Source organism: Anolis carolinensis, chromosome 5 (genome assembly GCF_035594765.1).
Source record: "Anolis carolinensis isolate JA03-04 chromosome 5, rAnoCar3.1.pri, whole genome shotgun sequence".
Taxonomy (NCBI): domain Eukaryota; kingdom Metazoa; phylum Chordata; class Lepidosauria; order Squamata; family Dactyloidae; genus Anolis; species Anolis carolinensis.
This window is the reverse complement of record NC_085845.1, coordinates 84,303,636-84,325,542: the sequence shown is the minus strand read 5'-3', so window position 1 is coordinate 84,325,542 and position 21,907 is coordinate 84,303,636. Positions and strand designations below refer to the sequence as shown.

The window sequence follows — 21,907 nt, the reverse complement described above, 5'->3', positions numbered from 1 at the left end:
CTCCCTAACTAAAGAGAGACTAGGATGGCCCCATCCCTGTTTACCATTCACAGGCAGGGGAAAATGTACCTCTGCCGACAGGCATTTAGGTAACATTGCTGGAGATGGAGTGAGCGGGATTGGGGGTGGTGGGCTGTGTGACTTTTAAATGTATTTTATTGTGTTTTTATTTTTATGCTTCATGACACAAAATATTTTTTTAATTTTTATATTCATATTTTAATTAGAATGTATTGGCTCTGTTTTTAATTTGTATGGTCTCAGGTTCATTGTTAGCAATCCTGGGTCCCCATATTGAGAGAAAGGTGGGATGAAAATAAATAAAATAGGGGAGGTTCTCTTCGTTCCACCACTATAAGAAGCATGTTTAGTGAGGATAGGACAGAAGGACCTTCTCAGCCAGTACTTTGGAACTCCCAGCTAAGAGAGGCCAGTTCACCCTTCTCTCTTTGTCCTTCCACTGTCAGTCAAATACATTTTTATTCGGGCAGGACACTGGTGTTTAAAATTGGTCTTCTGCTAAAGGAAGTTTATCTCATTCACTGCCAGTTATATCTTTTATTGTTCCATCTTCTGTAGCTTTGTTTTTATACTTTAATTAAGGTCGTGTTTTTAATCTGAATTTCATTGTTATCTATCTTACCCACCCTGGGAACAATATTTTGCAGAAGCAGCATATAAACTTAATTATATTTAATGATTCATGGACATGGATTCATGGACACCAACAGCTAGGTGAGATGCACACCTGACTTGTCAGCAAGTAAGTGACAGAAATTCCAATGTGAATATTTACATTCTTACAAATAAAAATTAAACAACAACAAAACAAACAAAAATTAAATGCAATAGAAAGTGAGTCTGCAGATGTGGAAATTAGATGCAAACATAGTACACAACTACTGTTTTTCCATATCTAGGCATGGTATTTCACAGAGACAATATACATATATCTGCACAAGTGATATCCCACATAAGAGTCTGAAAATGTAACTATGTAATAGACATTACTGCAAGGATGCTGACATCCTACAGCATTTCTGCAAAGGGGGATTGTAGCTACTTTCCATCATTATGACAAGAGAAATTACACAGCCGCTAATGTTGGGCGAGTGCAATATCACAGCAGTGTGGAGTGCACTTCCGGGTGAGCAGCACAACTCTGTTCTCCTGCTGTGCTGCTACTCTCCTCACTTTTTTAAATGCAGCTCACAACTGCAAAGTGCTGGGTAATTTTTTCCAGTTTTTCTCACGAAGAGGAGTAGACATCTCCACAGAAGCCAGGGAATCTCATTGCACGAGATAAGTCCCAGAACCGTAGTGCAGTCAAGGGCAATTGATGGACTTTCCTTGTCAATAGCACTGATGACTTAATCGCAAGGAGTTGGCAGACTGGGAACAGTTATCGCATGACAGAGCTTTTTAAACTTTTTCCACTTGTGACCCCTTTCCACATGATAAATTTTATGTGGCCCCAGGTATATAAGATAGATACAAAAATCAAACATATCGTGATAACAAATCAGCAATTACAGCTTGTTAAATGGGCTGATTTTCCTTATTATTAAGTAGAGCTGAAGTATTTTCAGCAAAGTCCACTGTAAACACTGAATACCATTACTAACAGATTTGTATAAATGTGTGGCATTTAGAGACCATTTACTGTGACCAATTTTCACATGACTCCAACATTGAGCTAAGGAGATCTAATTTAGAGGTCGGGACCCACAGTTTAAGAAGCAGTGTTGTATGACATCCTACAATAGGTATCATCATCCTGCTTCTGTGCAATAAAGTCTTTAGACCTACACATGTTGGTTTCAACATACTGTACACCTTATATTTTGACTCTGTTTAGCAATTTCTCCTCTTTATACTGATCATATTCTGAATCCATTTCTATTGTATAGAATGCATTCTGTGAATGAACCCCTTCCAATTCTTAAGCATATTATCTATACAATGCTAGGCTACTAGATAACGAAATGCAAAGTTTTCCTGGAACTCATCCCTTATTTTTTCCCCCCGTCTCTGTTTTTCAGTTTCCTTCCTCATACTTCTCATTTCACTTTTTACCCTCCTCCCCATTTCTATCCCAGCCTTCAATTACACAATTAAATTAAAATAAGTGCAGAGAATAACAGGATTGTTAGGTACTTGATCATTAAAAATGCAAGTGACACAGATTGAATTTGGGACTCCTGGCTCTTACATGCAGAAATATGTGTCTGCACCACTGATCTGTGAAGAACACACTTCTTGTTTGAATGTGAGGAGGCAGAAAGAATGTAATGGTTCAGATGAGCAAAAATTATCCTGCATTCACTCAGAAGTTCTCAAAACACTTCTGATTAAGATTTCTCCACTTTTGATTCACTGGTTATCCATTTATTGTTGTGGTGGACCAATGCCCTCTAACCAAAAGAAATGGCTCTTTATTAACCTTTAACAAAGAAGACATTTGTAGTGTGAGTGTAGTATGTATGTTAGTGGGTGTGAAGAGAAAAGAGAGGTGCAGATGTGTGATGCACTTAATTGAAGTTGTAAAATGGAAGCCTATGTTTTGGGATAGCCTTCCCAAACTGACAGTTCCTAGATATTAGACTGAATGATACCATTCCCAGACAATAATCATACTTGGGCTTTGAAGTCAATGTGGGGAAAAATTATAGGTTGAAAGAAGGCAAGTTTATAAGGACAAAAAACAGTTATTTTTAGGAAGTCAATGACAAAGTGTGCTCCCCTAAAGTCAACAATGACAAGCTACATGCCAGTCAGTAAGTTCACCAGTCTGACCCAACACTAACATGCTAAATGATGGTTTAATTAACAATAACTCAATTAATTGAACAATCCTGATTATTCGTGTTTACCGTAGAGAATTAACTTCCTGATATCTAACATTCAATATTATCAAATCAATTTACAAACTTAATATTCCCACCTCTGAGACAAGAGCAGGAAGGAATCACAGAGACAGTAGCTGTCATGCAGTCCTCATAGCTTAACTACGGGCGCTCCATTCATAAAGAAAGACCTATAGCTCAAAGTCTGTCAGGGTTAAAAGAATGTGTGTTGTTATTGCTACATTATGGAAAAATACTAAAGCACCAATAAAGCCTGTTTTTGCGGCTCATTCTCTAATGTATAGTAGGGACAGATCAAACTACAAGGAAATAAATGACAAGTCAAAAGAGTGAACACATACCAATTTCCCTTTCCCAGGTCTGTCTCCATTTTCATGGAAGAAGTATTTGAAATGAAGTAGAAAATATAGGAACCAACAAAGTGCTATTGAAAGAAGGAGAAGGGGGATAGATCAGTGGTTAAGCATCTACCCCCTATTAAATCTACAAAAAACTACACTTGGCACAAAGCAACACACAAACAATAGCAGTATTTTTCAGTAAGAATACCCTACTGGAAAGGATCCATTTAAAAGAAGTACTGGTTTTAAAATGGAAAAATAGCTAATCCCTGCAATTCTAATATTTTTAACTTTTGAATTATACCTCCAAGGAATGTACATAAATGTATCAAAACTGGAATACTTGGAAAAAGAACTGGAGGTGGCAGCTTAAGAAGGGATTAGGTCCAAATTCTTCTTCATCTCCTAGGCCACGACACTGCTTTTCAACTGCTTCTGGTGTAGAAATAATGGAACTGTGTCTGTTTCTTCTTCTTGCCCCCGAGGCCAGGCCAATGGCAGTTGGAACAGAGGGGGCCTTTCATCTGCTTCTGAGTTTAGGCATGACAAATGATGCCTCTATTACCCTTATATCTAAACCTGATAAGGATCAAACTTGCGATGCATGTCACCTTTGGCAAGGCCTGACCAGGCAGGATTTATCAAAAACATGTAAGGATTGGATAGTACTCAAATTGTTTACTCGGTTGGGTAAACTGCTTTAAACTGAACACTTTCCTAGATTTGGAGGACCTAAAGATGGTAGTGCACACACTGGTAACCTCAAGGTTGGACTTCTGCAATGTGCTTTACATTGGGCTACCTTTGTACCAAGATCCGAAATTCCAGTTTGTTCAAAATACAACAGCCAGACTGGTTACAAGAACATCTAGGAGTGAGCATATAACATCTCTCCTGAAGTCACTGCACTGGCTGCCAATTAGTTTCCAGGCAAAGTACAAGCTGTTGGTTTTGACTTTTAAAGCCTTCTCCTGTACAATCCACCTCAAATACTTAGGTCCTCTGGGGATGGTTGCTCCAACCAGCCAGAACCAAATTGTTGACCACCACCCAGAGGACCTTTTCATCGGCCACCCCAAGACTGTGGAACAACCTGCCAGAAGAGCTCCAAAAGCTAAATGAGCTGTCAAAATTTAAAAACCATCTCAAGACCTATCTCTTCCAGCAGGCATACCCAGTTAGTTTTTAAACATGAATTTTAAACGCGTGTCCTTTGTTTAATCTCTGTTTTGTGTATTTTAATGCGTATTTTATAGAAATACGTTTTAATGTGTATCTTTTATAGAAATACATTTTAATATGTGCATTTGTGGCATTTTTACAATGTTTATGTGTTTTAATTATTCTGTAACCTGCCTTTAGCCACGAGGAGAGACGTTTAAGAAATGAAATTATTATTATTTAACCACTTTAAACTGAGACTGAACTGTTCATCCAGTTGTTCTCAGAAATTAAATGAAAAGATAACAGAAGAAAAATGTAGAAGAGTAAAGTTAAACCACTGCAATATGTGCTCAGGTTAATACAATATAGAGATATTTATATAATTTACAAGTTCTTAAAATGACTTGTAGCCTAATACAAATTCACTGCAAACAAAGAGAAACAAAGTCATACACTAGAAACAAGCCATAAAACAAGGAGCTTGCAGCACAAAATCCATAATTATCTAGGTAGTTGCTTACTATACGTTCAATTATTTATTTAACTATGTATCATTACTGCAAAGAGAAACATTTTCCACCTTGGGGAAAGTGATGGTGGTAAAATTATCCCATGCCAAACTCCTGCTATCTATTTTCACAAGTGCATCTCCTGCTTCTGTCTTTGTTTTTCAAATATAGTAAAGATACTGAAAGTGAATTACCAATTTATTTTCATTCTCTTGTTTCTTCAACATATGCTACTATTACAAACACTCAAAACTGAATGAAATGAGGTACTATGGTTTTCTCGGAAAGAAAGATAATCTTGAAATATAAGCTCTTTTTTACTGCAAAAGTAAAAACCAAATTTAACACTTCTTCTTTAACATTCATATTAATCTGCATTTATATTAATCTGATAAAATATAATGAGAGAGAGCACCAAAGAAAAGACTAAGCAATGATCTCAAGGAAATGCAAAAAGCTAATGACAAATCCAAGAACAAACAATACTTACCAGCTTTTGATAACAGTTTAACTGTCTGGAAAATACTATTTCCTTTCTTAATTAGAAGGGACCATAAGCATAGCATAGCAACTGTCAGCTCATCATCGCCATCAAACCACACCATTTAGCATGGAAAATTGTTTTATAAGCTACTGAGAAGATTAAAGAAATGAAGTCTCACAAGTAGTTGTACATCACATCACTTCTGCTCTTGTGGAAGAACAATATTAATAATGTGCTCTCTTTGTGTTCCTTTGTTTGCACTATTATATGTATCCTCGGTCTGACTGCAAATCATGTATGGGTATATTTTTAATAATGTGATAGAAGGAATAAAATGTTTTAGCAACTGGTCTAGATATTTCATTAATGCATACAAGTAACTACGCATGGGACAAGCAAGCGACACTCACATAAACAGAGTAAAGCATTCAAATATCCAAAACATTAGATTTAATCTCCTTTTGAAGAACTAGTATGAACACATTTGAATTCATTAGTTATATTAATAACCAAGATTTTTTTCCAAATGCAAAACATATAAAATATATACATAAGGAAGACTTCCAAAGGAGTTGGAACGATTTAATTCCTATTTTCTGAAGCAACATACTTCTATGAATCAAATAAAACATAAATAAATACTGTTATTACCTAAAACCATATCAAGGAATACAGAGCTATTTTGCCGATCTGCCATGATCCCTGGATTCTGAGAATTAAGTGGACTTCCATACTGTTGGGTATGTCCTTCTCCACATCCATTTCTTCCTTCTGTCTTCCTCCCTCTTTCCATGTATCTTTCTTCTCACTAATCTGTAACCATGTGTGTTCTTCCATATGAATCTTGCACGTCCTGTCTGACCTGTTACTCACAATCATCTTTGTTCACTGAAGATATTGTGACATCAGAACATGTCAAGATGTTAAGGATGTAGAGGTCCACAAGTAAACTTTTTGCCTACATGCTGCCGTGCCCTATAATTCTTACCTTTTACATAAAATGCAGCATCATATTAATTTTGCTTTGTCTAGCATTATTTTAATTCTATCATGTTCTAATGTCCCTTATCTGAAGAAAAGCTCTCCTAAAAGTATATTTACAAGTCCAAAAGTTTCACTACTGTCAAAACAGTCCAGTGATTAGAGATTTTCTCTTGCTACAGATTTGCTCTGCTTTCACCACTCATTTCTCATTAACTCTTGAGAAAAGGTACTGGAGACATGAGGTAAGATGTTTTAATGTTCTCTCTGTGTTAGGTATATTGGCAACAAAATTCGCAAATAAAAAGGTGTAATGTCATTTTTCCTGACTTGTAACAAGAGAAGCAAAGCAGAATATGATGCCTAGGAGGGAAGTGGGGTCTCCTTCTCTGGAGATTTTTAAGCAGAGGCTGGATGGACATCTGTTGGGTGTGTGTGATTGAATGTTCCTCCATAGCAGGGGGTTGGGCTGGTTGGCTCTTGTGGCCTATTCCAAATATACCATTCTATGCAACCACTACCATCCAGTTGGTGAACACATGTGGGGTAGTGAATAGACCAAAAAGAAGGATATGAAAGTGTAAGACCTTTCTTCTCACTGTGAATCACACAAATCCTCTGTGAAGTTGGTAAATTGCTATTTGAAAGTAAGCATTGTTCAAATCTAGAGTTGCAAACCAATTATTCAGCTGCATCAAGGGAAAGATGTTGCTTAGCATAACCATCCAGAAATATCTGGGTTCAATGTAGAAATTCATGCCTCTGAGATACAAAATAGCGCACAGCCAATCATTCATTTTAAACACAATGAAGTAACAGGACATAAGGCAGTGTAGATCCAGCCAGTTTTGATGTACTTGCAGAGTGAGGCCCCATCTATACTGCCATATAATCTAGTTTCTGATGCCAGATTATATGATTTGAACTAGATTATATGGCAGCGTAGACTTCATATAATTTTGGATCAGATACTGGGTTATATGGCAGTGTAGATCCAGCCTGAGAACCTAGCATTGAGGATAGGCACCATTGTTATGGCCCTCTCCTAGACAAAGAAAGTACTTAGAGTGCCCATTCCTATCAGAAATTTTACCCCACAGGAGGCACATTTATGAAGGACACCAAAGAGGATGTAAACCAATAAAAATTCCAGCAACACAGAGTGCTTCCAGACAGTGGCAAAATGTGGGTTTTAAAACAGGGGGGAAATCCCAGGACCTGCCAGCAGGTCCACACACAGACCTGTCAGTCCTGGGAAATGCTTTTCCACCATCCTCACATCTTCCTTTGAAACAGATCAAGATGAAGGGCAGACGAGACATCCAATGGATTTTATATATATACTAGCTTGGGGACCCGGTGGTGCCCGGGTCATTTGAGAATGGTGTTATTTGTCTTTCAATGTTATGCATTCTGTTTGGAGTGGGTTAACTACAATTCCCAGAATAGTGGCTCAATCCTCCCCAAACCTTGCCAGTATTGTAAATTGGCCATTTTAGGCCTGTGTACCAAGTGTGGTCCAGATATGTCGTTGACTGGTCATCGGCTGGCTGCAGTATTCTCTGGATGGGAGTGAATGACTACAACTCCCAGAGGCTCGGGGCAATTGCCCCGAAATATCTGTCAGTATCTACAGCAGGCAATGTTCAGACTGTGTGCCAAGTTTGGTCCAGATGCGTCATTGGCTGGGTTCAGTGGTCTTTGGATGCAGGTGAACTACAACTCCCAAAATAAAGGCCCCTTCCCACAAACACCTGCAGTATGTTCAGTTGGTCATGAGGCTTCTCTGTACGAAGTGTGGTCCTAGTCCATTGTCGGTGGGGGTCACTGTTTCTCTGGATGCAGGTGAACTATAACTCCCTTTTCCCCAAACTTGTCCAATATGTTGTATTGGTTATGGGGGCTCTGTGTGCCAAGTGTGGTCCTGAACTATCATCGGTGGGGTTCGGAGTGCTCATTCATTGCAGGTGAACTATAAATCCCAGTACCTACTACTCCCAAATGTCCAGGCCAATTCCCCTCCAAACCCACCAGTATGCAAATCTGGGCCTATCGGGGATGCATGGCAAGTTTGGTCCAGACCCATCCTTGTTTGGGTTCATAGTGCGTTCTGGGTGTAGGTGAACTACAACTCCTCTAAATTCCCCAGTAGGAGTCACAGTGCTGTGACTTGATGCAGGATGAACTACAACTTCCACCATGTGCAGTTAATTCCCAAACTCCTCCAGTAAGTTTAGTTGCTGTTCAGTTCTGCTGTGTTTGTTATGCAGACAGATTTGAAAGGGAAGGGCAGTAGGTGGGGGCGTGCAAATTCCACAGCAATGGAGAACCCTGGGATGCCTGCCTATGGTGCAAGGGCAGTAGGCAGGGTTATGCAGGGTTATACAATTTAAGCAGGGATCTGGCTCATATTTGAAAGCTAGTGCCAGCCCAATGACGGAAGGAGGAGAGAGGGGCCATGGAGGGGGGGGGGGAGGATGTCCACTAGCCGAGGGGCCCCCATAGAGGTAATCCAGGGGAGTGGGAGATACGGGAAAGGGAGGCCAAAACTGATTCGGCCTAGGGAGAGGAAGAGATTTCTTGTAGATTTAAAACGGCCTCCTGATATGGTAAACTTGGATACCCAGGTTGGCGGTTCCTCCGGATTAAAGGTGGTGCTGTTAAACGCCAGGTCTGTAAATGGAAAAACAGCAATCATCCAAGACCTCATCTTGGATGAACGGGCAGACCTGGTGTGCATAACGGAGACCTGGTTGGATGAGGCGGGTGGGGTCAATCTCACCCAACTCTGTCCTCCCGGGTATGCCGTGCAGCACCAACCAAGATCCAGAGGACGGGGAGGCGGTGTGGCACTGGTCTATAAGGAGTCTATCCCCCTGATCAGGTGCTCCATCCCGCAGTCAACCTTGTTTGAATGTGTCCACCTGAGGGTGAGTGACCGGGACAGATTGGGGATTCTGTTAGTGTACCGCCCACCCCGCTGCACTACAGTCTCCCTACCTGAGGTAGCGGGGGTGGTCTCGGGCCTGGCATTGGAGTCCCAGCGGTTTTTAGTGCTGGGGACTTCAATGTCCATGCTGAGACCATCCTGACTGGTGCGGCTCAGGACTTCATGGCCTCCATGGCAACCATGGGGCTGTCCCAATTGGTATCTGGTCCCACCCACAGAGTGGGGCACACACTTGACTTGGTTTTCTGCCAGGGATGGGAGGAAGGTGGCGGTGTGGAGGAGCTTACCATCGCTCCTTTGCCATGGACCGACCATCACCTGATCAGGTTTAGGCTGAATGCACCACCTAACCTCCGCAGGGGTGGGGGACCTATTAAAATGGTCCGCCCCCGGAGGCTTATGGATCCAGATGGATTCCTGACGGTTCTTGGGGAGTTTCCCGCCGCCTTGGTTGGTGATCCTGTTAATGCCCTGGTCTCTCTCTGGAATAGGGAGATGACTAGGGCAGTAGACACGATTGCTCTGGAACGTCCCCTCTCGAGTAACCGAGCTAAACCAGCTCCTTGGTTTACTGAGGAGTTGGCAGCGATGAAGCGAAAAAAGAGGGAACTAGAGCGCGTGTGGCGTTCAGAGTGGAACGAATCAGACCGAACACGGCTGTGTCTCTACCTCAGGGCATATGCCGCGGCAATAGATGCTGCAAAGAATGCTTTCTTGGCAGCTAATATTGCGTCTGCAAAGAACCGTCCGGCGGAGCTGTTCTGGGTTGTCAGAGGCTTGTTAAATCCCGTCGCTCAAGACGGGATCCCTGACAACTCGGCAGCCCGCTGCGAAGCATTTGCTCGGTTCTTTGCGGACAAAGTCGCTCTGATCCGCTCCGGCTTTGACACCATATTAACGGCAGTCTCCGAGGATGTAACACGAGCACCTGCTTGTCCTATTTTGATGGATTCTTTTCAATTGGTTCAGCCTGAGGATGTGGACAAGGTGCTTGGAGAGGTGAGGGCTACCACATGCATCCTAGACCCCTGTCCATCCTGGCTGATAAAGGAAGCCAGAGGGGGGTTGGCCGAGTGGGTGAAGGTGGTGGTGAATGCCTCCCTTCAGGAAGGCATTTTTCCAGCGAGCCTGTCAGGACCCTGGCTGCAGAGCACCAATAACCTTACACAGAGGCCAGTCTCTATCTAATATCTTTATTAAAGAAATATATAAAATCAATAAAAACAAGTGAAGAATATAGTTCAGAAGCAGACCTTTCAGATGAGGTCAAATATAGTCCAGAAATGTATTGTCCAATATAAGATATTAGAGTTCAAAGTTTTAATCCACTTGACCGAAACACACACTTTGCCAAGCAATAGTGTGGGGAAATAACAGAGTCTTTAAAGTCCAATGAAGCTTGACAACAAGGCTGGAAATAAACTTGATTCTTGACTAGATCCGTGACTGGAGGCAAGACGAACATGAAGCATGAACAGAGTCCGTGGTAAAACCGTGAGACAAGGCAAGGCTTGAAGCTAGATCCGGAAAGCAAGGAACTGGGATTACAAAGTCCACACACGATCTCTCTCCTCAAGCTGATCAATTGACTCCGCAAAGAATCCCTCGCGCCAAACACCTATATTGGGTCTCGTTTTCCCGCCAACAGAACTCTTTCCCTAGAGAATGAGAAGCGAAACCCAACTCTGTCCAGATGCATGACTCCTTAGAATTTCCCAAGGGAAGCAGACCTAATCAGCCATTTGTTTGGCAGCGATTCTCAGGCTTCTCCGATTAGCCTCCCTGACTCCCCTATCTTTAGAATAATTTTCCCTCCTGGAAAACGGGGGGGAGTTCTGCCCAAGGCCTGTTTGGCTGAATTCTTGAGGGCAAACATCAACATCCTGCAGGTGAAGAGACTCCGGCTCTTGCTGAACCGGCGAAAACCCCATGTTTTCCTCTTCGTCTGCCACAATAGTACTAGGAACAGGACTACAAGGCCCATGAGTCATCACAGAGCCTCAAATTGGCTGTGATCAAACCGCTGTTGAAGAAGCCATCACTGGACCCCACTCAATTAGAGAACTTTCGGCCTATTTCCAATCTCCCCTTTTTGGGCAAGGTCGTGGAACGTGTGGTGGCCGCACAACTCCAGGCATTCTTGGTTGACACTGATTTTCTGGATCCGACGCAGTCTGGCTTCAGGCCGGGGCATGGTACCGAGACAGCCTTGGTCGCCTTAGTCGATGATCTACGCCGGGAACTGGACAGGGGGAATTTAACACTTCTTCTTTAACATTCATATTAATCTGCATTTATATTAATCTGATAAAATATAATGAGAGAGAGCACCAAAGAAAAGACTAAGCAATGATCTCAAGGAAATGCAAAAAGCTAATGACAAATCCAAGAACAAACAATACTTACCAGCTTTTGATAACAGTTTAACTGTCTGGAAAATACTATTTCCTTTCTTAATTAGAAGGGACCATAAGCATAGCATAGCAACTGTCAGCTCATCATCGCCATCAAACCACACCATTTAGCATGGAAAATTGTTTTATAAGCTACTGAGAAGATTAAAGAAATGAAGTCTCACAAGTAGTTGTACATCACATCACTTCTGCTCTTGTGGAAGAACAATATTAATAATGTGCTCTCTTTGTGTTCCTTTGTTTGCACTATTATATGTATCCTCGGTCTGACTGCAAATCATGTATGGGTATATTTTTAATAATGTGATAGAAGGAATAAAATGTTTTAGCAACTGGTCTAGATATTTCATTAATGCATACAAGTAACTACGCATGGGACAAGCAAGCGACACTCACATAAACAGAGTAAAGCATTCAAATATCCAAAACATTAGATTTAATCTCCTTTTGAAGAACTAGTATGAACACATTTGAATTCATTAGTTATATTAATAACCAAGATTTTTTTCCAAATGCAAAACATATAAAATATATACATAAGGAAGACTTCCAAAGGAGTTGGAACGATTTAATTCCTATTTTCTGAAGCAACATACTTCTATGAATCAAATAAAACATAAATAAATACTGTTATTACCTAAAACCATATCAAGGAATACAGAGCTATTTTGCCGATCTGCCATGATCCCTGGATTCTGAGAATTAAGTGGACTTCCATACTGTTGGGTATGTCCTTCTCCACATCCATTTCTTCCTTCTGTCTTCCTCCCTCTTTCCATGTATCTTTCTTCTCACTAATCTGTAACCATGTGTGTTCTTCCATATGAATCTTGCACGTCCTGTCTGACCTGTTACTCACAATCATCTTTGTTCACTGAAGATATTGTGACATCAGAACATGTCAAGATGTTAAGGATGTAGAGGTCCACAAGTAAACTTTTTGCCTACATGCTGCCGTGCCCTATAATTCTTACCTTTTACATAAAATGCAGCATCATATTAATTTTGCTTTGTCTAGCATTATTTTAATTCTATCATGTTCTAATGTCCCTTATCTGAAGAAAAGCTCTCCTAAAAGTATATTTACAAGTCCAAAAGTTTCACTACTGTCAAAACAGTCCAGTGATTAGAGATTTTCTCTTGCTACAGATTTGCTCTGCTTTCACCACTCATTTCTCATTAACTCTTGAGAAAAGGTACTGGAGACATGAGGTAAGATGTTTTAATGTTCTCTCTGTGTTAGGTATATTGGCAACAAAATTCGCAAATAAAAAGGTGTAATGTCATTTTTCCTGACTTGTAACAAGAGAAGCAAAGCAGAATATGATGCCTAGGAGGGAAGTGGGGTCTCCTTCTCTGGAGATTTTTAAGCAGAGGCTGGATGGACATCTGTTGGGTGTGTGTGATTGAATGTTCCTCCATAGCAGGGGGTTGGGCTGGTTGGCTCTTGTGGCCTATTCCAAATATACCATTCTATGCAACCACTACCATCCAGTTGGTGAACACATGTGGGGTAGTGAATAGACCAAAAAGAAGGATATGAAAGTGTAAGACCTTTCTTCTCACTGTGAATCACACAAATCCTCTGTGAAGTTGGTAAATTGCTATTTGAAAGTAAGCATTGTTCAAATCTAGAGTTGCAAACCAATTATTCAGCTGCATCAAGGGAAAGATGTTGCTTAGCATAACCATCCAGAAATATCTGGGTTCAATGTAGAAATTCATGCCTCTGAGATACAAAATAGCGCACAGCCAATCATTCATTTTAAACACAATGAAGTAACAGGACATAAGGCAGTGTAGATCCAGCCAGTTTTGATGTACTTGCAGAGTGAGGCCCCATCTATACTGCCATATAATCTAGTTTCTGATGCCAGATTATATGATTTGAACTAGATTATATGGCAGCGTAGACTTCATATAATTTTGGATCAGATACTGGGTTATATGGCAGTGTAGATCCAGCCTGAGAACCTAGCATTGAGGATAGGCACCATTGTTATGGCCCTCTCCTAGACAAAGAAAGTACTTAGAGTGCCCATTCCTATCAGAAATTTTACCCCACAGGAGGCACATTTATGAAGGACACCAAAGAGGATGTAAACCAATAAAAATTCCAGCAACACAGAGTGCTTCCAGACAGTGGCAAAATGTGGGTTTTAAAACAGGGGGGAAATCCCAGGACCTGCCAGCAGGTCCACACACAGACCTGTCAGTCCTGGGAAATGCTTTTCCACCATCCTCACATCTTCCTTTGAAACAGATCAAGATGAAGGGCAGACGAGACATCCAATGGATTTTATATATATACTAGCTTGGGGACCCGGTGGTGCCCGGGTCATTTGAGAATGGTGTTATTTGTCTTTCAATGTTATGCATTCTGTTTGGAGTGGGTTAACTACAATTCCCAGAATAGTGGCTCAATCCTCCCCAAACCTTGCCAGTATTGTAAATTGGCCATTTTAGGCCTGTGTACCAAGTGTGGTCCAGATATGTCGTTGACTGGTCATCGGCTGGCTGCAGTATTCTCTGGATGGGAGTGAATGACTACAACTCCCAGAGGCTCGGGGCAATTGCCCCGAAATATCTGTCAGTATCTACAGCAGGCAATGTTCAGACTGTGTGCCAAGTTTGGTCCAGATGCGTCATTGGCTGGGTTCAGTGGTCTTTGGATGCAGGTGAACTACAACTCCCAAAATAAAGGCCCCTTCCCACAAACACCTGCAGTATGTTCAGTTGGTCATGAGGCTTCTCTGTACGAAGTGTGGTCCTAGTCCATTGTCGGTGGGGGTCACTGTTTCTCTGGATGCAGGTGAACTATAACTCCCTTTTCCCCAAACTTGTCCAATATGTTGTATTGGTTATGGGGGCTCTGTGTGCCAAGTGTGGTCCTGAACTATCATCGGTGGGGTTCGGAGTGCTCATTCATTGCAGGTGAACTATAAATCCCAGTACCTACTACTCCCAAATGTCCAGGCCAATTCCCCTCCAAACCCACCAGTATGCAAATCTGGGCCTATCGGGGATGCATGGCAAGTTTGGTCCAGACCCATCCTTGTTTGGGTTCATAGTGCGTTCTGGGTGTAGGTGAACTACAACTCCTCTAAATTCCCCAGTAGGAGTCACAGTGCTGTGACTTGATGCAGGATGAACTACAACTTCCACCATGTGCAGTTAATTCCCAAACTCCTCCAGTAAGTTTAGTTGCTGTTCAGTTCTGCTGTGTTTGTTATGCAGACAGATTTGAAAGGGAAGGGCAGTAGGTGGGGGCGTGCAAATTCCACAGCAATGGAGAACCCTGGGATGCCTGCCTATGGTGCAAGGGCAGTAGGCAGGGTTATGCAGGGTTATACAATTTAAGCAGGGATCTGGCTCATATTTGAAAGCTAGTGCCAGCCCAATGACGGAAGGAGGAGAGAGGGGCCATGGAGGGGGGGGGGGAGGATGTCCACTAGCCGAGGGGCCCCCATAGAGGTAATCCAGGGGAGTGGGAGATACGGGAAAGGGAGGCCAAAACTGATTCGGCCTAGGGAGAGGAAGAGATTTCTTGTAGATTTAAAACGGCCTCCTGATATGGTAAACTTGGATACCCAGGTTGGCGGTTCCTCCGGATTAAAGGTGGTGCTGTTAAACGCCAGGTCTGTAAATGGAAAAACAGCAATCATCCAAGACCTCATCTTGGATGAACGGGCAGACCTGGTGTGCATAACGGAGACCTGGTTGGATGAGGCGGGTGGGGTCAATCTCACCCAACTCTGTCCTCCCGGGTATGCCGTGCAGCACCAACCAAGATCCAGAGGACGGGGAGGCGGTGTGGCACTGGTCTATAAGGAGTCTATCCCCCTGATCAGGTGCTCCATCCCGCAGTCAACCTTGTTTGAATGTGTCCACCTGAGGGTGAGTGACCGGGACAGATTGGGGATTCTGTTAGTGTACCGCCCACCCCGCTGCACTACAGTCTCCCTACCTGAGGTAGCGGGGGTGGTCTCGGGCCTGGCATTGGAGTCCCAGCGGTTTTTAGTGCTGGGGACTTCAATGTCCATGCTGAGACCATCCTGACTGGTGCGGCTCAGGACTTCATGGCCTCCATGGCAACCATGGGGCTGTCCCAATTGGTATCTGGTCCCACCCACAGAGTGGGGCACACACTTGACTTGGTTTTCTGCCAGGGATGGGAGGAAGGTGGCGGTGTGGAGGAGCTTACCATCGCTCCTTTGCCATGGACCGACCATCACCTGATCAGGTTTAGGCTGAATGCACCACCTAACCTCCGCAGGGGTGGGGGACCTATTAAAATGGTCCGCCCCCGGAGGCTTATGGATCCAGATGGATTCCTGACGGTTCTTGGGGAGTTTCCCGCCGCCTTGGTTGGTGATCCTGTTAATGCCCTGGTCTCTCTCTGGAATAGGGAGATGACTAGGGCAGTAGACACGATTGCTCTGGAACGTCCCCTCTCGAGTAACCGAGCTAAACCAGCTCCTTGGTTTACTGAGGAGTTGGCAGCGATGAAGCGAAAAAAGAGGGAACTAGAGCGCGTGTGGCGTTCAGAGTGGAACGAATCAGACCGAACACGGCTGTGTCTCTACCTCAGGGCATATGCCGCGGCAATAGATGCTGCAAAGAATGCTTTCTTGGCAGCTAATATTGCGTCTGCAAAGAACCGTCCGGCGGAGCTGTTCTGGGTTGTCAGAGGCTTGTTAAATCCCGTCGCTCAAGACGGGATCCCTGACAACTCGGCAGCCCGCTGCGAAGCATTTGCTCGGTTCTTTGCGGACAAAGTCGCTCTGATCCGCTCCGGCTTTGACACCATATTAACGGCAGTCTCCGAGGATGTAACACGAGCACCTGCTTGTCCTATTTTGATGGATTCTTTTCAATTGGTTCAGCCTGAGGATGTGGACAAGGTGCTTGGAGAGGTGAGGGCTACCACATGCATCCTAGACCCCTGTCCATCCTGGCTGATAAAGGAAGCCAGAGGGGGGTTGGCCGAGTGGGTGAAGGTGGTGGTGAATGCCTCCCTTCAGGAAGGCATTTTTCCAGCGAGCCTGTCAGGACCCTGGCTGCAGAGCACCAATAACCTTACACAGAGGCCAGTCTCTATCTAATATCTTTATTAAAGAAATATATAAAATCAATAAAAACAAGTGAAGAATATAGTTCAGAAGCAGACCTTTCAGATGAGGTCAAATATAGTCCAGAAATGTATTGTCCAATATAAGATATTAGAGTTCAAAGTTTTAATCCACTTGACCGAAACACACACTTTGCCAAGCAATAGTGTGGGGAAATAACAGAGTCTTTAAAGTCCAATGAAGCTTGACAACAAGGCTGGAAATAAACTTGATTCTTGACTAGATCCGTGACTGGAGGCAAGACGAACATGAAGCATGAACAGAGTCCGTGGTAAAACCGTGAGACAAGGCAAGGCTTGAAGCTAGATCCGGAAAGCAAGGAACTGGGATTACAAAGTCCACACACGATCTCTCTCCTCAAGCTGATCAATTGACTCCGCAAAGAATCCCTCGCGCCAAACACCTATATTGGGTCTCGTTTTCCCGCCAACAGAACTCTTTCCCTAGAGAATGAGAAGCGAAACCCAACTCTGTCCAGATGCATGACTCCTTAGAATTTCCCAAGGGAAGCAGACCTAATCAGCCATTTGTTTGGCAGCGATTCTCAGGCTTCTCCGATTAGCCTCCCTGACTCCCCTATCTTTAGAATAATTTTCCCTCCTGGAAAACGGGGGGGAGTTCTGCCCAAGGCCTGTTTGGCTGAATTCTTGAGGGCAAACATCAACATCCTGCAGGTGAAGAGACTCCGGCTCTTGCTGAACCGGCGAAAACCCCATGTTTTCCTCTTCGTCTGCCACAATAGTACTAGGAACAGGACTACAAGGCCCATGAGTCATCACAGAGCCTCAAATTGGCTGTGATCAAACCGCTGTTGAAGAAGCCATCACTGGACCCCACTCAATTAGAGAACTTTCGGCCTATTTCCAATCTCCCCTTTTTGGGCAAGGTCGTGGAACGTGTGGTGGCCGCACAACTCCAGGCATTCTTGGTTGACACTGATTTTCTGGATCCGACGCAGTCTGGCTTCAGGCCGGGGCATGGTACCGAGACAGCCTTGGTCGCCTTAGTCGATGATCTACGCCGGGAACTGGACAGGGGGAGTATGTCCCTGCTGGTTCTGCTGGACCTCTCAGCGGCCTTCGATACCGTCGATCACGGTATCCTTCTGGGGCGCCTTGCCGGGATGGGGCTTGGAGGTACTGTTCTGCAGTGGCTCCGGTCCTTCCTGGAGGGTCGGTCCCAGATGGTGTCCTTGGGGGACACCTGCTCGGCCCCACAACCATTGACTTGTGGGGTCCCGCAGGGGTCAGTACTGTCCCCCATGTTGTTCAACATATACATGAAGCCGTTGGGAGAGATCATCCGGAGTTTCGGGGTGAGGTGTCATCTGTACGCAGATGATGTCCAGCTCTGTCACTCCTTCCCACCTGTCACTAAGGAGGCTGTCCAGGTCCTGAACCGGTGTCTGGCCACTGTGTCGGACTGGATGCGGGCTAACAAATTGAAATTGAATCCAGACAAGACAGAGGTCCTCCTGGTTAGTCGTAAGGCTGAACAGGGAATAGGGTTACAGCCTGTGTTGGACAGGGTCGCACTCCCCCTGAAGACACAGGTTCGCAGTCTGGGGGTTCTCCTGGACTCATCGCTGAGCCTGGAACCCCAGGTCTCGGCGGTGGCCAGGGGAGCCTTTGCACAACTCAGACTTGTGCGCCAGCTGCGCCCGTTCCTTGGGAGGTCTGACTTGGCCACGGTGGTCCACGCTCTAGTTACAGCTCGTTTGGACTACTGCAACGCGCTCTACGTGGGGCTGCCTTTGAAGACGGCCCGGAAGCTTCAATTAGTACAACGAGCGGCAGCCAGGCTTATAACTGGAGCGACGTACAGGGAGCACACCACTCCTCTGTTGCGTCAGCTCCACTGGCTGCCAATATGCTACCGAGCCCAATTCAAAGTGCTGGTTTTGGCCTACAAAGCCCTAAAGGTCCAACTTACCTATCTGAACGTATCTCCTCCTATGAGCCCATGAGAACTTTAAGATCGTCTGGGGAGGCCCTGCTCTCGGTCCCACCTGCCTCACAAGTGCGGCTGGTGGGAACGAGGGACAGGGCCTTCTCGGTGGTGGCTCCTCGGCTGTGGAACTCCCTCCCCAGTGACATCCGGCAGGCTCCATCCCTTCTGAGTTTCAGAAAAAAGGTAAAGACCTGGCTTTGCGAACAAGCGTTTAATGAATGAATTATGATGGCTTTAACTCGGTCCGGACTAAGGTTTACGTGCAAGGTTTATGTGGACGAATGGATTAAGTATTTTATTATACTGTTTTAAATGTATTTATGGGATTGTTTTAAATTGATTGTTTTATATTGCTATGTTTTATTTTTCTACTGTATTGTGAGCCGCCCTGAGTCCCTTCGGGTGAGAAGGGCGGCATATAAATGATGGAAATAAATAATAAATAAAATAATAAATATGCAAATTTCAAAGCAATTGAGAACCCTGGAATGCCTGCCTGCGGTGGAAGAAAAAGCAAAATCTAGGAGGAAATGGTCCCCAAACGAAAGCATTCCTTTGGGTAGTGGGCCGTAGTGTTTGGGAAGGACATTGGCAGGGTTTGGGCTACATGTTCATGAAGCTCGCTGTAACCGCAATGTCAGTGCAAAGGAGTGACTTGCTGGATTCTCAGCACTGGGAACTGTAGCCTGTTTGTGGAGGCCGGAGGCTGTCTGTGTGAGCGGACACCCGTGCCACGTACAGACATACGGGTTTTCACTTTTATTATGGATTTAGATTAGATTTAGATTAGATTAGATTGATTAGATTTAGATATATCTCCGAGATGCGCTGGACGTCGTATGTGCACACGAAAATATCTTAATGTACGCATAAGCAGATTTCTTATCTTTCTCTTCACAAAATTGCTAATTCAAGCTCTGTTTAACTTGATAAAAATCAAAAGAAAGAAATGCTTGCAGAGAGTTCAAATTGCTTTCCCATTCTGCATCCCTTTAACCACCTGTATGTCCATGGCTCTATTTTTTGACAGTTCAATCAGCTATTCAGCTGTTCTGGGTTTTTAAAGCGTACACATGCGATGGAGCAGTCTGTTGCAGCCCAGCCACCTGCTTGATCCCTTTTTCACCAAAACACCACACAGATCAACAATAATAAGAAGAGTGTCTAATATAAAAAACAGTTTCAAAATAGTGCTCAAAATAAGCAGACTAAGCATTCACTGAAGTACCAGCAAAACCCAATATGCAAAAGCAATTTCAGTGTTACATCCATGAGCTAGATTTCCAGGAGCTTAACAAAAAGCAATGACCAACTCTGAATATGAATTCCAAAATTCACCAAAGGCAAAAACTAGAAACTGTAATCCAAGGGTTGTTGCGCTTGAACTAGAATTATATCCAAAAGCTTGAAAACATAAACAAGACCCTAATCCAAAGGCTTGATTATAATCCCAAAGTCTTCAAACTTGAAACAAGATTTGTAATCCAAACAGGGGGCATGGAACTTAAACAGAAAAACAAGATACAGACCCAAGAACAGAACTCCTAACTCCAAGCTCCCAAGACAGGCAATTTGACACATGAAAATCTAGCTTTGATCTCCCCACCGAACATAGACTCTAATTCCCTAAGAAAACTCCATCTTGCCCATGACATCACTCTTTCTCACACCTGGGTTCCCTTTATTTATCTTTCAGCCTCTGGGAACATTGAATTTGTCTCTGTTTCACACTATCCCTTCTGAGCTGGGTCATCGGTAACCCTCCTGTCTCCCGCACATTCCTTTCAGACTCAATCCCTGGCCGATTCTCATGAGAATCATTGCCCGCTTCCCCAACGACAAATCTACCCAAAATATTTCCATCGTCTCGAAAAACACTTTCACTTTCCCCCAAGGAAACACCAGGCTCAAACAGAAAATTTCCGTCCTCATGCTTAGAGGCTTCATAGTCCTCAACACAGTCCACACAGGGGGAAGGGAAGGAAAACACATGTTTTGCATGACTTTAGGGATATACAGTCATGCAAACGTGTATTTTTGGGGTGCACCTTTTTAACACATGGTTTTCAGCTGCTATCCCAATTCTGCCTACACTTTGTTGAAATGTCACATATTCCAGTTACTTCTGGGTTTTTAGCCATGTGTAGAAGGGTCACAAAAGTACCAAGCCCAAGGGGAATCAGAGCAGAGAAATTGTAAATAGAAGTCCTGATCCAGCTGAGAAAACCATTTAATAACAATGAGCCAGAACACAGATATCAAAACCAAACATAGTCCAAAGTCTGTGTCAAGCCAAGAATAAGTCCAAAGTTCAAATAAATACTCAGAAGGCACCTAATTGATGCTGCTGCTGTGACAATGAAAAGGTACTAAAGGAAGTACACGGACATGCACTCCAAGGTCCAGGAACACAACTTACGTTTCATTTTAAGACCAGCAAAACCATGTTGTTCCCTCTCTCCTATTCATTTCTACCCTCCTTTGCTGGCAGAGTATACCAGCTTGTCTGTAGTGATGTACTAGTAGAATCTATTCAGTCAAAACATCATCAAGATCCACCCATGCATGAAGCTCCTCAGCTGATACAAATGGAAATCTGTGTTACAAAACTGTGGTACTTTTTTGTTCTCTGACTTTTTTTTTTAAAAAAAAGTAAAATGTTTTAAAAGCAGATAGAGATAGTGCTTTCTGAAATCTTCCTTTCACTTTGCAGGATACAAAATTTCTTAATATGATTTAAAATACATTTCAAAACATACAGCTTTGTAAATTAAAAAAGAGTATGTTCAAGAAACCGTTTTTTAGTTGATGCTGCTTGTTCCTCTCTTTTTTCACTTTTTGCCTATTTTAAGTTTTATAGTCTTTCAGTCAATCCCATATCTGAGTCATCAAACCGGTCCTTCAGCATAATAACATTGTAATACCCAACCTTCTTTGTAGTTCAAAGAAAAGGAAAAAAAACTGAAAGTGTCTGGGGGAAAACATATGCTTTGTTTCTATCCTAGTAAACTATTTCCTCTTTTACTGTGAAGTCAGGAAGTGAGGAACAAAACAAATTATTTTCTAAAGAAAAAAGCAGCATTTACTTTTCAGTAATAAGATATTGTACAAAATA

General features: G+C 43.3%; 1 protein-coding gene across 5 annotated transcripts in view; it reads right to left on the bottom strand.

Annotated features, from left to right (window-relative positions):
* The window catches only part of srpk2 (SRSF protein kinase 2), a 141,396-nt gene that overhangs the window by 94,595 nt on the left and 24,894 nt on the right, over nucleotides 1-21,907 (bottom strand). Inside the window, exon 1 of one of the 5 annotated variants that reach the window (XM_062983503.1) lies at nucleotides 6,017-6,162. The exons of 2 other annotated variants lie outside the window; for them this stretch is intronic. In XM_062983503.1, the coding sequence (XP_062839573.1) occupies nucleotides 6,017-6,158 (142 nt within the window). In that variant the 5' untranslated portion in view covers nucleotides 6,159-6,162. Of the gene's footprint in view, nucleotides 1-6,016; nucleotides 6,163-21,907 lie in introns of those variants that run through there. 2 more of the 5 variants (XM_062983502.1, XM_008111553.3) reach the window with 2 other exon arrangements.